The 15,350-nt window shown below is 44.6% G+C and overlaps 1 protein-coding gene across 7 annotated transcripts in view; it reads right to left on the bottom strand.

Annotated features, from left to right (window-relative positions):
• Positions 1–202: 202 nt before the first annotated feature.
• Positions 203–15,350, bottom strand: part of SCTR (secretin receptor) — a 28,282-nt gene continuing 13,134 nt past the window's right edge. For 4 of the 7 annotated variants that reach the window (XM_079994250.1, XM_079994253.1, XM_079994249.1 and 1 more), the window contains 12 exons: positions 14,873–14,983; positions 11,192–11,310; positions 9,812–9,909; positions 8,637–8,772; positions 7,497–7,650; positions 6,097–6,157; positions 4,076–4,142; positions 3,785–3,876; positions 2,623–2,761; positions 2,480–2,515; positions 762–803; positions 203–675 (listed from right to left, as the gene is read on the bottom strand). In XM_079994250.1, the coding sequence (XP_079850376.1) occupies positions 493–675; positions 762–803; positions 2,480–2,515; positions 2,623–2,761; positions 3,785–3,876; positions 4,076–4,142; positions 6,097–6,157; positions 7,497–7,650; positions 8,637–8,772; positions 9,812–9,909; positions 11,192–11,310; positions 14,873–14,983 (1,238 nt within the window). In that variant the 3' untranslated portion in view covers positions 203–492. Of the gene's footprint in view, positions 676–761; positions 804–2,462; positions 2,516–2,622; positions 2,762–3,784; positions 3,877–4,075; positions 4,143–6,096; positions 6,158–7,496; positions 7,651–8,636; positions 8,773–9,811; positions 9,910–11,191; positions 11,311–14,872; positions 15,129–15,350 lie in introns of all 7 variants that reach the window. The other 3 variants (XM_079994255.1, XM_079994254.1, XM_079994252.1) reach the window with 3 other exon arrangements.

The following is a 15,350-nucleotide window of genomic DNA, read 5'->3' as shown; positions in this document are numbered from 1 at the left end:
CATCGTTGAATCCTGCAGCCAGTTAAGGGTGTAATTTTTTGCTCTCTCTCTCTCTCTGTGTGTGTGTGTGTGTGTGTTTTAAAGCTTGTATTCTACAAAGTGTCTCCAGACAACACAATGTTTCCCCAGGGAAATGCAACTCATGAGTCATGTCTTGTCCAAACTATTCAATGCCGCACAATATTCAGCAGTGCAAAACAAATCAGAAAAGCCCTTTAATCTGGCACTCACATCCCACTAGAAAATGGCATCTTAGAACGGTGTAGTCAGAAGGGAATCTTCCACCAGGAAACAAATCTTCATACATCTTCTTTGTAAAAAAAAATAATAAAAAATCCTCCAGGGGATAATAAAGATTCTGGGCACAGACAAAGCCAGACTCGGCGCACAGCTAATTAAGGGGCAAATTTAGCTTTCAGACCCATAATCTCAATTCTTGAGCTTTCCAGTTCCCTCCAAGTGAGCAATTAGTTCTTTCCTGCACAAGAGCCATCACATTTGACTCAGATTTGGGGCAGAAGGTCCCCTTTCCTCCTGGGGGCTGGGCTTCATCAGCTGCAGCACCTGGGTGAATCCACTGACATCATTTGGAAATGTGCAGCTGTGATGCTTCTGTGAATGAATGTGTTTTCTTAAGTGCCACTGCCGCCATTTTCTGTGGATCTCCTGCTGGACCTAAACAAAACATTATGGGGTCAACATGCAAATAAGAAGAACACATATTTTGATTTTTAGTACATTACAATCTATGGGAAACTCACCTCTCCATTAAGAAAACAGTAAAGCACAGCCACAGCAAAGCCCTGAAAACAAAAGAGGCCCGTGTCAGTCATGAGATATACAACTGGACGTGGCAGGTTGGCACTCCAGAATAAATATAGAAGCAAGAAGAAGCTCATGTAGACCTTCCAGGCACGCAGTGTGCTGCCAGATGTGAAGAAAAGACAGAGTGACTTACAGAGCAATCTAAACCAGGGCCAGAGAAGAGTGGTCTGTCTACTACTGCATCCCAAGGTGTGATGGCCTGGAATTCGGATTCAGATGCTGAACCTGAAGAATCCCAGCCTGCACAGAATCCCCCGCCTCCAGAACCAGCTGAGCCAGGGTTGTGGCATGAGCCTGAAGGGTCCTCACCTGTGCCGGATCCTCAGGTGCAGGCACCAGCTGAGTCTGCTCTGGCTCCTGAGGCGATGGAGGACCCATTGCCTGCAGGTGCTCCACTCTCAGCCCTGTCAGAGGAAGCTGGGGTTGCCTCTGGGTCCGGTAACCCTCCAGCCTCTCCTGAGCTGCAGAGGCTCAGGGCAGAGAGGCAGAAGGAACTAAGTTCCCGCAGGAGGAGTGCTCGCCTCCAGGCCAGGAGAGGCAAGTCACCTGAGGATCGGGGCCACCCTATGCCTCGGGGCAGATAAAAGCCAGCCAGCCCCAGTCCCAAGTTGCGGGAGCAATGTTGGTGGTTGTCAGTTCCTGCCTTGAACCCTGCCCTGCACCCAGCTTCGACTTTTAAAATTTCGGGGGCCCATGCTGGTAAACCACCTGTGCGAACGCTGCCATGCATAGCGTCTCAAGTGCTATGCTTTCTGCTACCACAGCAAGTAGCAGCAGAAGTGATGGTCCCTGTCACCTGTGCCATATGTTAAGCCCCTCCAGTGGCAAAGATCCATGGGTTAGGATTGGATTGTTACACTAGGAGAAATGATATACTTTGCTGGACCAACTGGATATTTTAGCAGTTGCAGTGTTTTCAAACTCGTGCAGGTCTTTCTTGCAACAAGGGCATTCTGAGAAGAAAGTGAGGCATGGGGCAAGATGGAACAGGTCCTTGTTACAAAGAGGGTCCTGCAAGGTGCCATGAGAAATACTGGATCTCTGGGGTGTTGGTCTAATCAGAAACCCAATGCAGAGGAGGGCTACATCATGCCCAACCTGAATGTGTATTTCATTCCTTGTGCCATTAAAAAAAAGAGAAAGACTGTTAACTACCTTTGTCCCTGTGGGAGGGCTTTATTCCTAAAGCAGGCATGGCTAAACCCGTTTGGGTTAGGGACTCACCTGCCTTCTCCCAATTTATGAAGTGCCCAAGACCCAACAATTATGTTGGTGAAAGGTGGGGGAGAATCGACAGTACTGGGATGGGCATAGACCAACACCCTGTTAGGGATAAAAAAATGTTCCCTCCCCAGTCATCTAATCAACCACTTGACCAGTGGAAAGAAGGTAATAACCTGTCCTCCTCAGTTGATCTGCCCAGGTCTGGGAGGAGGGGGCTGTGTGCCAATGTCTGTGTCTGCTTGTGTTTGTTTGCGCGCTCTCTGTGTATGTAAAAGTATGCATGAGAGAGAGTGGTGCAACCATATCCACCACTGGCATGCAACCTACAAAAGATTTGCCAAGTGTTAATGTGGCACCTGGGCCAAAAAAAAAAAAAAAAAGCATTAGCCAATAACCACCCCTGTCCTAGTTACCTAAGAATTCCAGTTACCTCTTTGCATCCTGTTTGCTCTAGACACCCGGGGGCCTGGAAAACATTAAGGAGGTTTGCCAACACAGCCTGTTTTGATTGCAAAAGACGGGTGGGGCTTCTTTCATCTGAAGATGATGAAGACCTTCCAAGGAACAGATTACCTGGAAAGATCCGATGGCTTTTTCAAACAGAGCTTGAATCTCCATGGTGCCGTTCGTGGTATCGAAAGGGAAGAAAGCAAATATGATGTAATGGACTCCAAAGAGAGGGATGAGGATGAGTGTGGATTTAGCGAGTCTCCTAGGAGTAAAGACAGAGATAACAGAACAAAACAGAAATGAAGAAACGGCCTAAAGAGGGTGAGCTTCATATTGATCTCAGTTTGCAGGCAGAGCTATCCCCTCCAGTAGCAACAGCAGAAAACGCAAAGGGAAGTTTCAGGGGCAGTGCAGGCCTGCCTTTAAAGATCAGCAATATCACTAGCGCCAGACAACAGGTCACAGGGTCTAGGTCCCAGAAGTCCCTGCAGCTTCTGTTTTTTTACATATTGGCAGCAGGCACCATGGACATCCTCCATGAATCTATCTAAGCCCCCTTTAAAGCCCCCTAAGTTAGTGGCTATCGTCCTCGCATCTTCTTGAAGTGAATTCCATAGTTTAAACTCTGTGCTGTGTGAAGAAGTGCTTCATTTTCTCTCTCCTGAATCGCCTACCTCTTCAGTTTCACGGGATGGCCCTTAACCGAAGTACAGTGGTATCTCAGAAGTCAAACGGAATCTGTTCCAGAAGTCTGTTTGACTTCCAAAACATTCAGAAACCAAGGTGCAGCTTCCGATTGGCTGCAGGAAGATCCTGCAGCCAATCGGAAACAGCAGAAGCCTCATCGGACGTTCAATTTCCAAAGAACGTCCGCAAACTAGAACACTCACTTCTGGGTTTGCGGCATTCGGGAGCCAAAACAGACGAGTACCAAGGCATTCAACAACCAAGGTATGACTGTATTACAAGAGAGGGAATGGGGATTTTCTCCATCAGCTTTCATCACACTACGCTCAGGGCTTTGCATCCAGATTTGTGCTCTGTTGCTGCTACTATAGATGGGGATAAGATCTTTCCAAAAGAAGCACAAGCAGACCTGGAGGCATTTTATTGGGTTGGGTGTCCTTGAGGCAGCTAATCAGACAAGTTTATCTGGGTGATACATATCTTTGCATATATTTGCAGGCAAACAGGTAAAACATCTGTGCACAGGTATCTCTTGCTGTTGTACTTATGTGTGAGGCTGAGGGGGTCTTTTTGTTTGTTTGTTTTTAAGCTCTCTTACTTGTATTGACTGGAATCCTTGTTCCTTCCATCTGGCCATCTAAGTTTGCTCATTAGAATCCTCACAATATTAACAAACAAAACGAAATTGATCTGCAAAGAGAATGAAAAGCTGGCATTGACATTCACATATTTGAAAGACATGCATCAGATTTGCTCTCTTCATTTCGATCTTCATCTCAGAAATCGGCTGTGAAATGGACTTACAGCAATAGCATGAATTTGTTTATTACGGTCACAGACGAATAACATTTGGTACAAAAATAGAAGAGGCATTGTAATTCAGACTTACAACAATAGAAACTACCACAGGGCCTTGAATGAGCCACCGGGCATATGTAAGATGAGTATCCCAGCATCTGTAAGATAGCAAAATTCATTCATTATGCTTTTCAGGTCAACAAATGCCAGCGAGCATCATGTTAGCAATATTTGTCTTCAAAGGAAAAATATCGCAAGGCAACATGCCCAGCAGATAGGAGCTGGCATCCATCCTGGCCTTTCAAATTATACCGGATGGATGAAACTATTAGAATACTCAAGTGTGCAGAAAACAAGCAGGAAAAGCAGAATAATACATTTGCATTTTACTGTGAGTCATGATTCAGAGGAGCTCAACAAATTGGCAATGCCCTAGTCACCATCCTTTTTCAACTTGATGTCCTTCTTCGCCACTCCCATCAGCCCCGTCCAGCCTGGCCAATGGTCACAGCATGATGGGAGTTGTAGTCCAAAGCCCCCCCAGGATCGGGAAGTGTACCCTGGTCTAGGGGTGGGGAGGAGCTGGATCCATCTAGACCTTGATCACCCTCAACCTGGTAAGGGAAGTCCCAATGGTGTCAGATGATCCATTTTTGCCTGTGCATTTTGAAATCAAACTGCGCAGGCAAAGGCACAACACTATGCATGCAAGCCCTGAGGATCAGCTGAATGTCTGGGCTTGCATAGCCCTGTGGTGACTGCAGGCAGCCTTTCTGCCCAGCTGCTCCTTTACCTGCCACACAGCTAACCTCACATAGGACATCAGATGTGCAGCAGGAGGATGCTGCTGGGCCAAAACAGGCTTGTGGTTCTGGAGGGCCCCAGGCTAAGTAAGAAGACCAGGGCTGAGGTGAGGGCTGGCTGAGGACAGACTGAGGTTAATAGAGTCTCATAGAGCAGCCTCTACAGCTTCACCTGGCTCTCACTATAACCAGGACTACTTTTCTTGAAAAAGAGGGGCTGTGATCACCTCCCTTATTCCCTTAGAATGGCAATGGCGCCCGCCTGAGAGGTGCTGGAACTGAGTTCTGGCAAGTTCTGGCTGGGGAAAAAAGCCTTGACTATAACACAGGTATATATGGCTGCTGGCCTGAAATTGTTTTACTTCTGATACCGTATTCCAACCCCAGTCAAACGTCAAAGTCCAGAGGCCTCACAGCAATGCAGCTGAGTCAGCTTCTTATCCTTTGACTTGAGGTTCCGAAAACACTTCCTTGTTTTTCAAGATAATATTGTGTTTTCGTTTAGCGCGGTCTTTGCAACGAGAAAACAACAGCACTTCACAAACAACCCAACTCCCCCTGCTGGATGGGAAATGATCATAATCAAATTAACGCATATGTTTTTTAAAAAATAAGTGTTTAAGGTTCCACAATAATCTGTGTTGTTTTTGATGCAACAGGCGAAGAACAGCTGCCCTTCTGGAATTCATTATCACAATAACTGCAGATACAGCTGCTTCCCTTCTTGCCATTTTAATAGAGAGAGCTCCTGACAATGAGAATCTTTCATAAATGCCCTGCTGCTGCTGCTGCTGCTGCTGCTGCTGTTGTGATGTGATGTTCAGATGAAAACTCTGCCTATTTTCTTTTATTGATAATAATAAAAGTATGAGTTCTAGATGACAAATGAAGGCTACAAGTGGTTCTTGGAACAGAACAAAAGACATAAACATGGTTTGAAACCAGATTAACTGGCCTGACTTCCCCAGCATAGAATGATGGGGATTGCTTGAGACAATATATGTCTGGGCAGTGGGAGATGGCAAAGAGAAAAGAACGGATTCTGTTTTCACAAGGAAGCTGCAGATTTTTTTATACTGGCCAGGCACTTGTATAATGGGATACACACTATTTTTAGGAGTGGTTTGATCAGTATTAATTGCAACTGAACTGCTACTGTTACTCTCTTCTTGTCTCAGTGTTTCAGAATATTGCAAGAAAATAGGATTGCAGCCATTTGAAACCAGCTGTCAAAGGTTCTGTGGGCACACAGCTGAGGCAACGCTAATAAATACAGAGCATGGAAAGATGTAATGGAAACACAACTTACCCAACATTTTCATGTAATAGTCTGGCCGTGACCCATGCAATTGCAAAGAAAGTTGGAGTGCCTGCAGTAAAGAAAAAAAGAGGAACCCCCCCCCCGGTCAACCCTTAAGGCTTTTCCATACTTCCTCTTCTCCCGCTCCTTTTGCCCACAGCAAAAACCGCTCTTTAGTGCTCACTTGGAGCAAATAGCAGTTCAGGTGTTTTGCGGATTGCCCTTTGTTCCAATTTAGAGCTAAAGACTAAGCGGAAGTGTGGGAAAGCCCTTAATCATACAACGCACAGGAAATCATAGCATTGTAGAGTTGGAAGGGACCCTGAGGATTATCTGGCCTGCAAAGCAGGAATATGCAGCTATCCCATCACCAGCTAAATGAATATTTTGACACATAATAGCAAACTCCCGTGGTTCTGTGCCAATCAATTTGAAGCAAAATGGGAACAACCACAAACCAAAGAGAAGTTCCCCTGATACAGTGGTACCTCGAGTTAAGAACTTAATTCGTTCTGGAGGTCTGTTCTTAACCTGAAACTGTTCTTAACCTGAAGCACCACTTTAGCTAATGGGGCCTCCTGCTGCCGCTGCACTGCCACTGCACAGTTTCTGTTCTCATCCTGAAGCAAAGTTCTTAACCCGAGGTAATATTTCTGGGTTAGTGGAGTCTGTAACCTGAAGCGTATGTAACCTGAAGCGTATGTAACCCGAGGTACCACTGTATACCCAGGGAATATGAAGCTATACACAAGCACATCATGTTTCAGTTCAGTTGTCCCCAACTCAAAAGGCAGCAACAACAAAAAAGAGCCTGTGGAAAACTGGCTGCTGAGGACTATGCATGCATATTATTGGCTTCTTTGAAATGTTTTTGTTACCTCAGCTGTGTAAGCAATACATTCTGCCCCTGCAAACCCTGCTCCATCACACACCTCAAAGTTGTGCAAATGATAGTGAGAGACAGAAAGAAAGCGGCGAGTGGGGAGGCAAGAAGAGAAATAGAGGGAGGGGAAACATCAAAAGAAGCAATGTAGCAAAGAGGACGAAAGAAAGAGGAATAAAGCAGGGAGCAAGAGCAGGGAATGAAGAAGAGGAAGCCAGAGGCTGTGTACACACCACACGTTTAAAGGACATGACTTCCCCCAAAGGATTCTGGGAGCAGGAGCTTGTTAAGAGTGCTAGGAATTGTAGCTACAGCTCCCAGGATTCTTTGCAGGAAGCCTTGTGCTTTAAAGTTGTGGTGCCAGAGATGGAGTGAGACAGGAAGTGAGAGACACACGAAATGAGGGTAAGCAAAGAAAAGTGAGGAAGGCAAGGGAAGCAGAGCAAGGACTGAAATGGAGTCACTGGGGGATAATACTGTGCAGCATTCTGTTGCAGCTCCCCCACTGGTGTCAACTGGTACTTACCCCATCCCAGAACCACAAACCACCAGAAGAACTTTCTTTTGGAGAAGAAAGACATCACCAGCAAGGTATGAAGATAAAGCCCTTCCACAAGAAGCCAGCTGTAGTTAGCCATGATACAGAAGTTAATGAAGACCATGATAATCTTACATCGACCCTGAGGAAAGAGGAAGAGAAGCTAAACAGCATGTGCTTTGTCTCCCTTCCCTAGGCATTTCATAGTCCGGCTCCCGAGCTTCACCTTGCTGTGTCATGCTTTATTTATCACCGGTGTAAAAGTCGAGTTGTGGTTGTTACAATTACTACACTCATTTTTGTCGTTCTCACTGTAGATTTTGAGTGATACACAACTAAATCACACACAGAATAGACCTGTGGGAATCAATGGAAGTTGCTTAAATCAATGGGTCTGTTCTGAGTATGATATCATGGGATATAAGTCGCTGTTACCCATGTATTTTATTTATTGGTTTGGATTGTTTTATTTCTACCACTAGCATCCATGTTTAAATGTATGCTGTATTCTTTTTTTTAAAAAAAAATGTTGTAAAAGATTCAAAATGTTATCTTTTAAAATCAACAAGTCTGCAACAAATTATTATTGTTCAAGTCCTGAACAGTTTTGCCATTTTCAAACCTACTGCCAATTACAGAGGTTCACATTCACTCCCTTGTGAAATCTTTATAAGAGCTGATTAATGCACTTCAATTAATTTCCTCGTAAAGTGTCATGATGCCACACGACACGTTATGCAAATTGTGTTTAAACACGTTTTGCTCCTTGGTTTCTTTGGCCTTGTGATTATTTCATTCATTTAGTTTGAACATCCACCCCTTGTGGTTGTGGTATTCATAAAACCAAAGAACAACTAAATATATAAACAATATATTATTTATGTTCAGACCATACATACACAATCAAACAGATGAACAGCACACTCCTTAGCATTTTTTACTCATACGTAAATCCTCAGTTTTCAATGGGTCTGCACCAGGGAAGTTCACATAAGCTTGCACCTCAAGTCTGCCATTTTCCCTGACAAAATGGCTCACAGGGATGGAAAGGGAATTTAATTCTCAGGCACCTTTCTTCAACCTGTGATGAGCTGGATGGTAGGCCATATTTATAGGCTTCTTCCTTACCATGTGTAACTCACAGTAGACTGTATCGTCAGTGTCTTCAGACAGGACAGGATCTCTGATGAAGTTTGCCAAAGCTCGCAAAATGAACGATGCAAAGAGCTGCATGTGGATGCAATTTCTCGTACAGCGAAGCCTTCTGTGGCCCAAAGAGAAAAGCACCAAGAAGGTTTCTAAACAAGGAACTGCTTGGGTTTCTTATCAGACATATGAACAGATCTTACACCATCTAAAGCAGAATCAGAATATTGATCCATCAAACCCATCTGCTCATGGGTGTAGTCAGGATTTGGGAAGGGAGGCAGAACTGACATGATTGGTCAGTTAGTTAAGTATTTCTATGGTTTTACTTGATCTAGAAGGGAGGAGCTACCCCCTTGCGCCCCCTTGGCTATGCCCATGCATCTGCTCTGACAGGAAACTGCTTCTCCAAGATCTCAGTCTTACCACTTGAAGTCACTGAGGATTGAATATAGGGCAAAGTGTGGTACCACTCAGCAATGGTCATTCAAATCAACAGGAACCTCATTAGTACTCTGCAACCATCCAATACCATTGCCTGATCTGATAGCATCGTGAAGCAAAACTGACGTATTGATGGTAAAACTGAGAACTCTTGGACTGAAGATCATCTTTCCCACAACACTAGGCTGAGGAACTAGTGACCCTCTGGATGTTTCCGGACTAGACCTCCCTGACTCTTAGCCATGCTGGCTGGGGCTGATGGGAGCTGGAGTCCATAACATCTTGACAACTGTGGGTTCCACCCCTGCTTTAATAGAAAGACAAAATAACTAATAAAAGGGGGAATGCAGTCACTGCTTCTTTGCCAGGCTTCGTCAGATCCACCTGAAAAACCTATCCAATGAGCAGGATATCCACCTAACATACAGATCATCTTCCCAAATCCACAGCTTAAGTTTTAAAACTTAAGTTTTTTCTTCTACCCACTTGAATATACACTTCTGCCTGTTGACGTTTGAACGGAATGTACACTTCCCCACTGTTACTGTGCAAAACAGGAAGCCCTTTCAGAATGAATATCTGACGAAAGATCAATGGAACGGCTTTTGAAATAACACTTTATTTCACTATTCATTTGGGGGTTGGTTTTTTCCACAGATTAACCAGGAAGTAGAAACAAAGATTTAAAAAGGGAATGAATAATTCTTCTTCACCTGAAAGAACCCAGAATGCCCAAGGCAATTGTCAGCGCCACTAGAGAAGCGCTGGTTCCGATGGTGTACACAATCTCCAACTTCCTCAGGTAAGACACCTGTCAAGAAACATCCAGGTACAGTCAGTCCCGGCAGAGATGTGAATGTGTAGGAAACCCACTTGTCTCAAAAAGAGTGACAACATGTCTTTTTTCAGGACATGCTGTCCCATCATTTGTTCTAAAAGCACTACCATGAACTAATTTGGTTTTGCCTGCAATCAGAGTGACTAGAAAACACTGCCCCAGGTAGAATTAGGCCAGATTTAAAATTTAGAGACACAAAAACCCCACAGAGGGTTGTAAGTGGTTGACAACATATTTAAATTGTTTTACCATTGTCTACAGGTGCAGTATTAGTGTGCCATAAATCAATGGCCTGGCAGTAGGCTTTGCTTCCATGTCAACTGCGCTTGTGTATAACTAGTCCCAACTGAGCTTCAGTCACTTAAAACAGACTGCTGTCCTATAACAAATTTTTGAAGGGAGAAAGGCTCTGTTTGTATTATGACTGAATAATACTATGTTTTGTCACCAGGTGGGGCTATTTGCAACACCTTTTCCTACTCTGCTCTTTAGTGCTGTGTTTCAAACCCGAGTAAGCCACTGGCGGAAGATAAACGCATAGGATGAAGGCAGATATCTAAAAGTGTGGTATAGGTGGCTTGAGCGCACTTTTTCTGCTGCAGAACGAAAACATATGTATTTACGAAATTTCTATATCCCACCTTTCTATGCCAATCTAAAAACAAGTACAATAAAAGTACAGCCTAAAAACAAAACAAACTACGAAGCAAAGTCAACAGCAGCTAAAATCAAACAAGCAGCAGTTTTAAAAGCACAACAGAAGACAGAGCCATGGAACTGGAGTCTCCTCCTCTCCTCTGGCTCCAGTTTTTGACTATCAGCAGGAACCTCATCCAGAGCTATCAGGAAATGATGCAGATCCAAAAGAGTCTGGTAAGAGGATATCCTAATGGGTTTTCCACCTGTGGCTTAGTGGCTCAATCTAAACAAGCAGAAATACCCAGGAATACAGGGAATGTGTGCTCAAACCACTTCCACCCCACTTCTGATGCTTCCCGATGACCTGCCCGTTGAGCATTCATCCTGACTTGTTTGATGACATTGCTTTAGGGCGAGTGTCATCCCACATTGCCCAGTGAATTTCTCCTTCACTTTCCTTATCACAAAAGGTCATGTTTGGGGAAGCAGGTTTATTGTGAAAGACCTTCCAATCAACTATAATTGCCCAACCTGAATTTTCAGTATTGAATTCCACCCAAAAACAGCAACTGTTTGAAAGTGCCCATAGGATACTGTACTGATTATTTGTACTTACCCTACGCTGCCACGCAACTATAGGAGCATTAATCTCTTCCACATTTAAACCACAAGCAATATAGGGTCTTGGATATTTTTCTGACCAGCCATCCTTGGTGCAGTTACGATATATAAACCCTTGGTTTGCAATGACAGAAACAAAATAAGTCATACAGTTAGTAGTTGCAATTAGCACTGGTGAAAGCTACTATTATACAGTAAATACACATTCAAGACCACATGGTGGAGTCTGGAAGCTTTTTGCTTCCTTTTTAGATTACCTGCAGCTTGCTGTGATGTCAGAACCTGGGCAAATTGTGGTTCATCTTAACTATGGTTTGCTGAAACAAGCCAATTTCAAACTGTAGTTTATGAAGCTGGCTTGTTTCAGCAAAGCATTTTCAAGATTAGCCATTAGTGGAGCAGAAAATTGTTTACTGTTCTTAAACCACGGACAAAAATAGCTGTATTCATTATGTTCCAAAGAGATGCATTAATCCTGTTATGTTTAAGAGCAATTAAGTGACTCTGTCTGAACACAGACATTCCTGCTTCTGTCTCTGTTTTACTTTTTTGTTCTACAAGGAACAAAGTTCATTGTTGGCACCATAAAAATAAATGGTTCCCAAGAATGAAAACATCATTTCAGGATTGCAAGTGCGGAGATATATCACACAACTGGTTGCACTTACGCTGTGGCTGTTATGGCATGCTGTGAACCATAAAGCACTAGCATCAGTCACCTATAGTATAGTAAATGGTATGCAGTTAAATCCCAAGTATATTAACTGGAAGTAAGTCTCACTATGTTCAATGAGACTGGCTCCTTTCTAAGTACCGTATACTTAGGCTTCAAGTTGTTTAAAATGTAACTGATTGATCAAGGCCAAGTTGAGTCGATCACCTTGGGCAGCAGGATCCACTGGGGCAGCATATCTGGCCTCCAAGGAACACAACACATATAGATTTTTATTCCTTCCTGGTTCCTGATACACAGCTTCTCATACTCTTCCCGCTTCTTCCCTGACAGATAGGTTGGGGTGTCATTTTGTGGTTCATGTCCGGTACCAAAATGTCTTGTGGCAACGCCGTGATTGATCAATATGTATTTAAAGGTTTTCTTATCACCCTTCATCATTAAAGCAATAAAGCCCAGAGCGAGCATAACAAATCAAAACAGCCAAGAGCTGAGTTGTTTCAATTTTACCAGCTCCCTCTAGCGGCTGAGTTTTCCATCTGCAGGCAGCTGGTGGGAGAGGCTGTCCGTCTTCCCTGACCTGGTCCTTCCAGCTGCTCTGGAACTAACAACTTCCATCCGCCTCAGCCCCAGCCAGCGGAGTTGAGAGAGTTGTAGTCCAAAGCAGCTTTGCAGTGTTCCCAGCGATCAGGCAACAAGCTGCTCGTTGTCCCTTTTCCAGACCCTCTCAAGCAGGCTGTTAAGGTGCTGAATCATAACACCTGAATTGGGAGAGGTTGTGCAGTCCTGAGATGCAGTGGTGAAGTGGACGAGGAAGAACCAGAAGAGCTTGAATCCTGGCAAGACAGGGGTTCTGTGGCTAAGTGATTCCTGTCACCTCTACAGTTCCATGCTCTGGGGAGCAGTTGCAGCAACAGAGGACCACTCCTCCTCTGCCAGTTTATGTAACTTCCTCTGACGGACTGCATACACGCAGCTGGAGACTCTGCTTGCATGGAATCTTCCTCTGCTCATCCCTTTTCAATTCCCTCCTTGTTCTGGGAAGCAGGAGAGGGTGGGGAAGCAGGTGGGCCCTTCCCTTGCCTGACCTGCCTCTTCCTCCTCTTCTTCCAACCCATCTGGTGCTCCACCAGCCTCCACCCGCCTCTGATTATTGCCTCCTGGCTGATACAGGTCCCCACAAACCATTGCCCCCCTCTCCCGAGTCAGACTCCACCCGCCCCCTGCCCAGATACACACTTGCCAGTCCCAGAAAGGGTGCTTCTGGATCCAGCATTGTCGATGGAGGCTCAGGTAACCTTGGTGGCTAGAAGCACCTTTCTGCAGCTGCAACTGGTACAACTGCTACAACTGTTCCTGCACCAGGAAAACGTAGCCACAGTAGTTCGCGCATTGGTTACTTCAAGACTGGGCTACTGCAATGCACTCTATGTGGGGCTTCCCTTGAGCTTGATCCAGAAGCTGCAGTTAATGCAGAATGGTGCAACGTGATGCTGACAGGAGTGAGTCCTTGTCTGCATATAACACCTGTGCTCAGAGATCTGCACTGGTTGCCAATTTGCTGCTGGGTCAAGTTCAAGGTGTTACTATTAGAAAATAAAGCCCTTAAGAGACAGTTTACCTTACCCTATATATGTCCACTCAACTGCTGCAATCTGCAGAACTGGCACTGCAAAGGTGCCACATAACACCCATTTGTAGCAAATCAGTATTTTAGGGTGGCAGCTCCCACTATTTAGAACTCCCCATCCATTAACATCAGGCAGGCACCTTCAATTGACTGTACTCTTTTCGGTGCCTGCTAAAAACATTTTTTTCCTAGAGAAGACTACCCAAATATGCAGGGTTTTAATGTTTTTAGCTTATCACTGATCTTAATCACCATCCGAAGCAACCCTTCACTGTGGCTCCATGAAAACACCACAGAACAAATACATCAGGCAGGAGCCGTCTTTCCTTGTTTATATTATGCTTCATTTTTATTCCCATGGACCAGAAGGGGAAATTACCACTTCTATCTGTGTGTTTATAGATCCATATCTATATCTATATGAACAAGCAGTTTCCTCAGAAGCACTCTGCGGGCAGCCCATTATTTTTCTCATTTTGCAGATAGGAAGCCTAAAAAGTTTCATTGTTGGGATCTGAGCCCTGATCTTGGTCCAAATTCTCTCCATGTGTGGCACAAGAACATGAGAAGATGATTCAGGCTACAGATCCATCTGAATCACCATCCTGCTGCACACAGTGGCTAACCAGGTGCCTCTGGGAACCCTGACAAGCAGGAGATGAAGGCAATAGCCTTCGTTCCCATTCTGGCTCCCCAGCAGCTGGTGTTCAGTGCCATACTGCCTATCAATCCAGAGATAATGTATACAACCACCACAACCAGTTGCCCATGATAGATGGTGGATTCGTCTAGGAATGACATTTCTAAAACCCAAATAGGTTGTGCCACTTGTCAAATTCTGCTTGACGTCACAGAAAGAAAAGGCCAACATAAAGTAACATTTACAGAATTCACACTCTGGTCCGAATGGGATCCCGAGAGGAATTTACTGTTCACCTTCTTGCCTGGGGCGAACAGCAATTGCCCCACAGGGGAATAGGCAAGGAGCAAATGCCGAAACCTGCTATGCCTCCTGATGCCAATCAGCTTATGGGACATCCAGCAACATCAGTTAAGCCGAGCCCCAGAAGGGCTCTTGGTCTGTGACGTTTCTACCTCTTTCTTTTTTTTCCTTTGTGATCCTTGGATGAAGGGTGGTATATAAATTTAATTAATAATAGTAATAATAACTCTGTGCAAGGCTAAGATAGCAGCATCAGACATTTCTGGAAGCAGCTCCTAGATTCTAGGTAAGATTCTACTTTCCCTAGAAAAACAGTACATGACATATTCTAGCCTGTGTTACAGAGGACTCAGCCTTTAATCCTTGACAGGGTACAAGGAAAGCCTGGCATCAGACAGTGCCTATGGAAGTGTTATGTTTTAAGTTTTACCTGTTTTCCCAGTTACCATTTGGAAGGCTTTGGGGCAAGGAACGCTAACTGTTTGCCCAATGGAAGAAGACAGCCAGCAGGTTATATTATCCCACATTCCAAGGCATCTGTCTAGGAGTCAAGAACAACAACAAAAGTTACATACCTCACGCCATCCAGACGAAGAAGAGGAATTACCACATTCTGACCCCCAGGCCTGAGGTTCCTCAACCCTGCTTTAAGTACATTTCTATGCCTCATTTTCCATTTGTTACGCCTATAGTGGAGATGATCAGTATCTTATCTTCTGGGAAAGCTTGTGGCTTCTCTAGGGCTGTCACAAATTGTGATGGAAACTCAAAGTTTAAATCTCCCAGATTTGTGCAGGCATTAGCAATCATTTTTCTCTCTTTCACACACACACACACACACACACACCCCACTTCTGTCCAGAGCAGCTTTTCCTCTATTGAGGTTCCTTGCTTCTGATGGATTAGCT

Source organism: Podarcis cretensis, assembly GCF_951804945.1.
Source record: "Podarcis cretensis genome assembly, chromosome: 1".
Lineage (NCBI taxonomy): Eukaryota > Metazoa > Chordata > Lepidosauria > Squamata > Lacertidae > Podarcis > Podarcis cretensis.
The sequence above is the reverse complement of the archived record's forward strand: the minus strand, read 5'-3'. Positions and strand labels throughout refer to the sequence as shown.